The sequence below is a fragment of the Microtus ochrogaster genome, linkage group LG10 (genome assembly GCF_000317375.1).
Source record: "Microtus ochrogaster isolate Prairie Vole_2 linkage group LG10, MicOch1.0, whole genome shotgun sequence".
Lineage (NCBI taxonomy): Eukaryota > Metazoa > Chordata > Mammalia > Rodentia > Cricetidae > Microtus > Microtus ochrogaster.
In genome coordinates, this window is record NC_022035.1 from 5,028,885 (window position 1) to 5,037,161 (window position 8,277).

The 8,277-nt window shown below is 44.9% G+C and overlaps 1 protein-coding gene across 4 annotated transcripts in view; it reads right to left on the reverse strand.

Annotated features, from left to right (window-relative positions):
* Ica1 (islet cell autoantigen 1) overlaps window positions 1-8,277 on the reverse strand; it is a 144,828-nt gene that overhangs the window by 96,434 nt on the left and 40,117 nt on the right. For all 4 annotated transcript variants that reach the window (XM_026787529.1, XM_026787527.1, XM_026787528.1 and 1 more), the window contains exon 6: window positions 6,177-6,375. In XM_026787529.1, the coding sequence (XP_026643330.1) occupies window positions 6,177-6,375 (199 nt within the window). The remainder of the gene's footprint in view (window positions 1-6,176; window positions 6,376-8,277) is intronic.

An 8,277-nucleotide genomic window follows, 5' to 3' on the forward strand; every position in this document is an offset into this window, starting at 1 on the left:
GGGAGGCTGGGAGGAGGCGGAAAATTTTTTTTCTTTCTTAATAAAAAGTTAAATAAATAAGAAAAAAAAAAGTTAACATAATCAAGTTCTTAATCTCGGCCTGTGCCCACCATGGCTGTAACACATCTGTCAGCAGTTGCGGGGGTGTGGGGGTGGGGGGTGGGGGGCACGGACGCAGTGCTGGCTTCGCAGGCCTCCCGCCCATGTTGTGGTTACTCCACTCTGCCATGGCATTGGAAATCAGCTGTAGACAGTGAGGACCACACGGAGCAAAGGTATGTGTCACCAACAGCTGCTCCCAGTGTTACCTCAACCGTAGGAAGGTGGCTGGGCTGTGGTCACAGGTTGCTGACCCTTGCAGAAGAAACACTATCTGTACGTGATGAGTTTTCTCAGTTTATAAACACCAAAGACTCCGATGGCCAAGAATTAGAAGAGAGATCTTGTGATTTTTTTTTTCCAGCATCTAAGATTAAAAGCCTCAGCAACAGAGGTGATCGGGACTCAACAGGATGAGACTGTCCTTGAGGTGCAAGGCAAACACTACAAAGTGAGTGGCTGCTCCTCCCTGTGGCTCTAGTCTTCACGGACGAGTGTCCACAGCCTTAGGACTTAGAGGAAAACAGTGTTACAGAGGGAGGAAGCCTGGTGATTGCACTGAGTAGATGCAAAATCAGACTTAGACCCAAGTGTCTGCACATGGTGCAAGCAGTGCTGGGAACAGGAGCTTGACTCCGACAGAGGCTCCACCCTCCATCCATCCCCTATCCCCAATATTTAGTCAGGAGAAACAGCTGTGGTGCAGCTACCAGCTCTGCCAGAGTTATCTCTTCGGGCGTTAGTCCAAACAGTCTTAGTGCAGCCCTCAAGCAGATTTTTGGTATTTACCAAGTTCTGCCGGAGAAAAATCAATAAAGACACGCAAAGGCCCCAAGGCCTCATCTCATGAGAGCCAGAGTTGCAAGCAAGGCTATAATTATTAGTTCCCTTCCAAGTTGTGCCATGTGAAAATGGCAGGCTTTTCCTATGGCATTTTGGCAGCATGATGCAAAATGCTTAAGGACCACAAATAACAAGTGCTCCAGTTAAACATCCAAAGCCAAACAAACACAGGCACATACGGAAAACCAGCCAATAAACAGCAACAGCTATGAAACAGATACATTTGAAAGAGTATTAACTTTATAAAAGGAATTTTCACCTCACCTCATAAAAGGGCTCCACCCATATACAGAATTCTAGAATGAGCAAAGCCAGAAGAGACAATGGAGCCAGTTTCCCTTCCTCTTTTTATACCAGAACTAAGAAAAGCCTAGGAGGGTTAAATTCTACTTAGATACTTAACATTGTCCCACGGTACAGATCAAACAAAATATTATCTATTCGCTCAACTCAGATTGTTGGTCCCAGACCCAGTCAGGCATTGAATTGAAGCAGGAACCAGTTTAATCCAGAGAGCAGCAATGCAAGGTGTAAACTGAAGGTCTCTAGCACAGGGCAGGGAGGGGGTGGCAATCCTGTAATACTAAGAGGCTTCGACTCCCCTGGGAACTGCTCTCAATTGCTAAAAGAGCCTGACCTCTGACAAGAACCAATGATTTCAGCAGTAATTAATAAAACTGTCAAATTAATTAACTCAAGTCTTTGTTCACAGGAGAAAAAAAAATCTCTTATCAATATCGTTCTTTATTAGTCGTTGATCAAACTCTTCGACTCAAGCCTTCACCACTAGGACACAAGGTCATCACTGACCGATGGCTCTCCCTAGTTAAATTGCCAATGTTTGTTAATAAGCCGTACTGTACTGTGTTGTTTGATGATATGATTAGGATCAACAGGGCCCTACAACCTAATGGTGTTTCTAACGGAGGCAGACAGGCCTATGAATCCCGGCGTATATCACTTAGAGTTCCTAGAATGCCTTTTAGACATCCTTTCGAATTACTGTGATCAAACACTAGACAAATGCTGCAGGATTTCATTAAACTATTTAGTAAATAGCTCTGCTTATAACCCTGGTTCCCATGCCCTTGTCTTTAAAGGCAGAGTCCTACAAATGCCACGGCTACATTTCCATACTATCTCTTTAGAGGCTTCAGAGCTAGTGTCTTACACCCAGCACAGCTTTTATTCCATTTAGAATAATTACCCTCCATCCCATTTCTGACTTTCAAGAAAAACAAGGCACTTAATTGACCACAGGAGCTCTCAAGGGCACAGGCTTCAGAGGTTCTGCTGGGGCTCCCAACTTCAGCTGATGTAATCTACTCTGAGAAGCTGACTTCCATTTTTAAATTATACCCTTTTATTCGGCCTTCAAAGGGCACATATATCACACATTAACTTTGCTCATAAAATACCTCGTGGTACCAGGGTGAATCATGCTGTCCGGAGGAGCCTCCGACTGCACACAGACAACCAGCCCCGCCCATGAAATCCACCCCTCAGTCCTACACTGGAGCCTGCAGCTGGGCTCCAGGGGCCTCCCTCTCCAGGTATCTCCTTCCTCCCAACCATTTTGACAAGGAGCAGATGACTAGCAGGGTTCTTCCAGAAGGCTAGGATCAAGATTTCTTCTCTTTAGCTCCCCACGCAAACACTTACTAAAGACTCCTAATGCTGATGTGGAGAGCTGTCCGCAGCCTCTGTGCTGCAAAGGGTGCCAGATCATTTGCTTTGTTTAATTTAAAAATTTTCATTCATCATGCCTGTCTCCCTCACTATGACTGCGCTATTTGAAAAGTTTCCTGACATTTGGGAAATGCTGGAAAAAGAGAGAAAGTCTTGGCCGGAGGTGACAATTCACTTCCAATTTGACATCTATTTATGTTTATTCTGCTTATTTCTAAAAATAATAAACAGCTTTGTAATTAGAGCGACGCTCTGCTGAGTCTGCCAGAGGTCAGAACAGTGTGTTTCTCCCTGGCCTCCATCCCTCTGAGACCCAGTCATACCATGTTTCTTCTGGTTTGTACTCTTATACCCCCTGTTCTAGCATGAAATCTGCCTGAGCTGGTGGGATCACAAAGCTTGCTACGCCCAACCCCTCTCAACACTCTTCCAGCCACTCCTTAGAGATGCCCCTTCTTTTCTAGCCTGCTTCCCTCTGCTGCCCCATTGCGTAGGTACCTCTGTCTCTACAAATAACCTCTCGTGGGCCCTGGATCCAGATGCTATGTTGCTTCTACCTTGGACCTTTGTCCAAGTTGACCCTTCAGTTAGAAACTCTGCTCCGCTGTCTCCCACTCCCCCCACCTAGATCCCTCCTATTTGTCTTGGGTTTTTAATGTTTCTATGAGAATACACTCTGACGAAAACAACCTCAGACGACCACTTGGTAAACTGCTTTGGATGTACTTCTTTTATGCTCAGCTGACTGCATGAGACAGGACTTACTGCTATGCTGTCTTCTGTGCTAACTGCCATGTAACAGGGCTTTAGTATCATTTGTTGAATAAGCCATCATAAATGAATCAATGCATTCTAAAAAGTTCCACCTAGGGGGCCATAACCTTGAGGTAAAAAAATCACAACGTTTCCTCCTCCAGAACATATGAATTCAGCCAAACTTCAAGTCCAGGCTTTACCGGCTGAAACGTGGGGAAGAGATGACACTGAGAGAGAGGACCCTTGAGGTCACACCTCGAGCCCAGCTGGGTCACTGTCCCAAAGGTCTTTGTAGCACATCCAGTAGCACACTCCTGAGAGACAAACAGACACTCTGTTTAAGGCGGACTCCCACTGGGACCAAGACTCTTAAGCTTACGTATAGTGAGTTATAAATACATTGCGCAGAACAGAGAACCTGACACGCTAGAGAGTTAGCAGCAAGCCACACCTCGGTGCTCCTGCTTCTCACCTGAACCATCAATCACATCTATCAATTTCCAAAGCACCGGCGGTCACCTGCACGAGCGGGAATGCTGAGTGATCTGAGGAGAGGTGACTCTGGCACCTCGGACTCTGCTTAGAATCCGGCCCCTCGACATATAAGCGCTAACCAGGGCCGGGCGATGACCCAGGGGTTAGGCTCCAGAGAGAACCAAGTGTTCCCCTGTCCTCATGGAGCGTGCAGTCTAATTAAATACACTTTTGAAGATAGTCTTTCTCAAAAAATACTCTTTTTTTCCCAATGCAAGTCCACCACATCCAGCTATCAAATTGAATCCAGCCCACAGAGGATTAAGGAGGCAGGCACAGCTTCAGCAACTACTGCAAGGCAAAGGATTAAAAAACCCAAAAAACCCAAACCACCCATATTTTCCAGAATCAAGATTGATGGCATTAGACGATGGGAAATGTTTCAATGTTCAAACCAAATGACGAAGGACTTGGTCTGTGTTTCACCATCCCACAGCTAGCAACCACCCCTACCAAACAAACCAAATAAACACAAATCCACATAACTGTCTCCTGCCTTCCCCAGGAACTGTTTACTTGCATTATCTGTCACGCTGGAGGCACCCCAGAACTGTTCCCTGAGTGGACGGGTCACAGGCAAGGTGTCGCTATGAAAGTGCCTTTGCCCTTTCAATTATATCGGTTGACTTTCTTTTCTTTGTCTCTGAGTGGGCAAACGGTATATATTTTCGAGGGTTTGGGCTTCTATTTCCTTGTCTGTACCTTAGGTGAGTTACCTACCATGGTTGTTACCCTTCTCATCCTCAAAAGAAAAAGTGTGTGTCGCTAACAGCAAGCATTAAGGTGACACTAAATCAAACAGTGTAGGCAGTGTGCCCTGGAGGCAGCTTTGGTTTTCGCTCATTCTTTTTCTCTACCCATTCCACCCCATTCTCCTCAATCCCCATACAAAATACAAATGACAAAAGAAAGGACTGGCCTAATTTCAAAGTCAGCAGCAACCTTGCAGACCAGTCTGGGCTCACCGGCATCTCCTTGCCAAACCATAAACATTTAATTATTTACTACCATAAGCCTGATTTTCCTCTTTCAGAAGATGAATGCCTTCTACGACATCTACCACACTGATGAAAGAGTTACGGTCCACCGTGCCTGGGACATTGGCCCGCCTATTGACAAGGCAGATGCTGACATGCAAAAGACCAGAGAGAAATGATGCTGGCTCCCACCACAGGCAGGGAGTCTGGATTGCAAACCGAGAGAAAGTTTAACTTTGAAAAGAATTTGTCATCTAAGATCTAGGGCAAGACGTGGGGACCACTGCGCGAGCACTTGAAGCTCTTCCCAACTCTCCATTCCCACACTTCTTAAGATTCAACATGGTAACCAGCCAGGGTTCCAGACGCGTAGTTCCAAAGTGATGTCCCTAAATAGGAATCTAAGCCTTTTGAGCAATATTTCTCATTACCAATGGATCGGTTTAAATGACTAAGGAGTTGACATAATATTATGCCAAGCGTAACATTTGGCAGATTTTTTTTTTCTTTTACACCCTAAAGCACACCCAGTCGCCCAGACAAAGAACTACCAACATTGTATACAACATAAATCATGCCACACGCTCATTAAATACTAGTGTTCGACTGCCACCCAGTGGTAGGATGCGTTCCTGTGTGACAAAAGGCTCCAAATGGCTATGCACCTAACACAATGTGGGTTTTAGAAAAAGGAACTAAAGATTATCCCTCGGTTGCTCATCAGTTATTCCAGGGGAATTTAAGGGAATATTCATCTCTTCAGCTCTTATTTTTCCTCAGAGAAATTTCTGAAGAGGTCGATAGCAGGGAAGGCTAGGGCATTCTCGCAAATCATACAACTAGACCTCGGTGTCTCTGGAGAGATCACAAAAGGATTGTTTTTATTTTTACATACTTCAACATGAATTAGCAATTAAAAAGACTTGCCAAACAGTCTGTTCTCACCTTCTAGATCTGTTTGAGCTATCCTGGATTTTCAGTTATGCATGAGGAGGCATTTACATGTGACAACCTTATAAAAAGTGCGCATTATATGAAAATCTGACTTCAATTAAAACCAGCAACTAAATCCCAGCAATTTCCAGCTGTCTCTTCCCTTCTCCTTAGAGAATTATATATCACATTAATTGGTATTCTGTCACATTAAAAAAATGCCAGCAATGATTAATTGCATCCTTGGTGTGTTTGAGTTATGTCTTCCTCACCAGAGGGATTCAAATCACACCTGGTTGCCTTCTAGCAGGTGCCCCTTTTGACAACCTTCAGAGAACGTCCTACCTTCCTGAACTTCTCCATTTGCTTGTAGAGGTCTGGGTCAAGTTCCTGAGACACATCCTTCATCCACAACAAGGCCCCTCTATATTCAATCCGGCACTGCTCCATGCGGTTCACGGTCAGCCAGGTGTCAGAGATGGCCCGATGTCTAAAAGTCTCCACTTCTTGGTGGAATCGACACAAAGGGTTCCGCAGAGCCAACCTGCACAGGAGGGCACAACTACAGTTCTGAAATGAAAACCAGCAGTAATTCCAATCCCTGACGTGTTCTGCATTCATCACAGATCCAGGAACCTAAAACACTGTCTAGAACACAGCTGCTTCATCAAGACATGGCAGACATCAATTAAAATGTGTATGGATTTGGGAACCATCCAGACATTGCTCACATTCTGATCCTTTTTGTTCTTAGTGAGCCGGACTGCTGGCAAGTACTGTTTGTGTTGCTGGGTGGCCCCAGGCCTGTACAGTCTTTAAGGTTGAAACCAATCCTAGATTAATGAAGGGCAATGAAGGCCTGGCCATTCCTGGTTCCTCCCTGCCTCTTCTGTTCCTGAAGTTTGGACCCTATGAGAAGAGATGGGGCAGGCATGACTAGGGTGTCCCTGACATGGTCCTTTTGATCAAGCCTCACAGGCCAGATCACCTGCAGTTTGCTCTAATAGAAACAGAGCTGACCCACAGACCAAAGCATTTTTAAGTGATTTGGGGAAGAAGAGCACAGTTCCTAAGGTCAGTTGTGTATCAGTGCATTCAGATAGGCTATATGGTTCAATCCTCGTAAAAATAAAATACAAAGCTAGTTATGGTAGCAGGACACAGGTTTAATCCCAGCAGGAAACGGAAGGACCAGACGTTCAAGATTAGTCTCAGCAGACCTGGGCTACCTGAGGTCCTGGCTTCAAAGAAAGAGAGACAGAAAGAAAGAAAGAGGGAAGGATAGAAAAAAGAAATGAAGGGAAGGAGGGGGGGAGGGAGGAAAAGAGGGATGGAGCGAGGGCCAGAGCTTCAGCTCAGTGGTACACATCTCCTAGCATTAGCAAAGGCCTGGGTTCGATCTCAAGCACTGCAGTAAACAAACAAAGATCACACCAGAAATGAAGGGACACTGTACAGTGTAAAATTACTATAAGAGTAAGCCATAAAAAACTGTTATTTATTCATTAAAAAAGGTAAGGCATATCCTAACTTAAGGTAAAATATTTGGGGTACAAAATGCTTCGTCTTCCATATTCAAAGCCAAATAATCAATGTCAGATGAATCAGACCTTGAAAACATTTTCTTTCTTTTGCCAAAGGCTTATTTTTCTTTTTAATTATCCACGTGTGCATCTGTGTAGACGCCCCCGGAGGCTAGAGATGTCAGACCCCTCAAGCTGGAGTTGTAGGGGGCTGTGGGCCACCTGTGTGGTGCTGAGGCTCAAACAAGGCTTCTGCAGGAGCAACACACACTTTTAGCCACTGACACCCCTCTCCAGCCACGCAAAACATTCTTTATGAAGTTTCAGGGCATAGGTACAAAAACTTCAACATAAGATGAACATTTAAGGTTCCATTTGCATACCAAGTTACTCAGCCAAATGGAATGATGATGCTGGTGTTCTGAAAACAGCTCCCGGCATCCATCAGAGTCAACAATGTCTCACGTATGTACCACTCTGAAATGATAAATCTGGAATATACTTTAAGAAGAAAATCTCTTTTGCTATCTTCTCCATGTTTCCTTTTGTCTGTATGTATTATTTAGGTGTTGAACAAATCTGTGATAGCAGCTGGTCCATGCTAGCCTACCTTGATATCTGGAGAGATGGCTCAGAGGTTAAGAACAATGGATGCTCTTCCAGAGGTCCTGAGTTCAATTCCCAGCAACCACATAGTGGCTCACAACCATCTGTAATGAAATCTGGTGCCCTCTTCTGGTGTGCAGGCATGCATGTAAGCAGAATATTGTATACACAATAAATAAATAAATCTAAAAAACAGAAGTCTTCTCAAAAAGTTATGCCACTGCCAGGCGGTGGTGGCGCACGCCTTTAATCCCAGCACTCGGGAGGCAGAGGCAGGCGGATCTCTGTGAGTTCGAGACCAGCCTAGTCTACAAGAG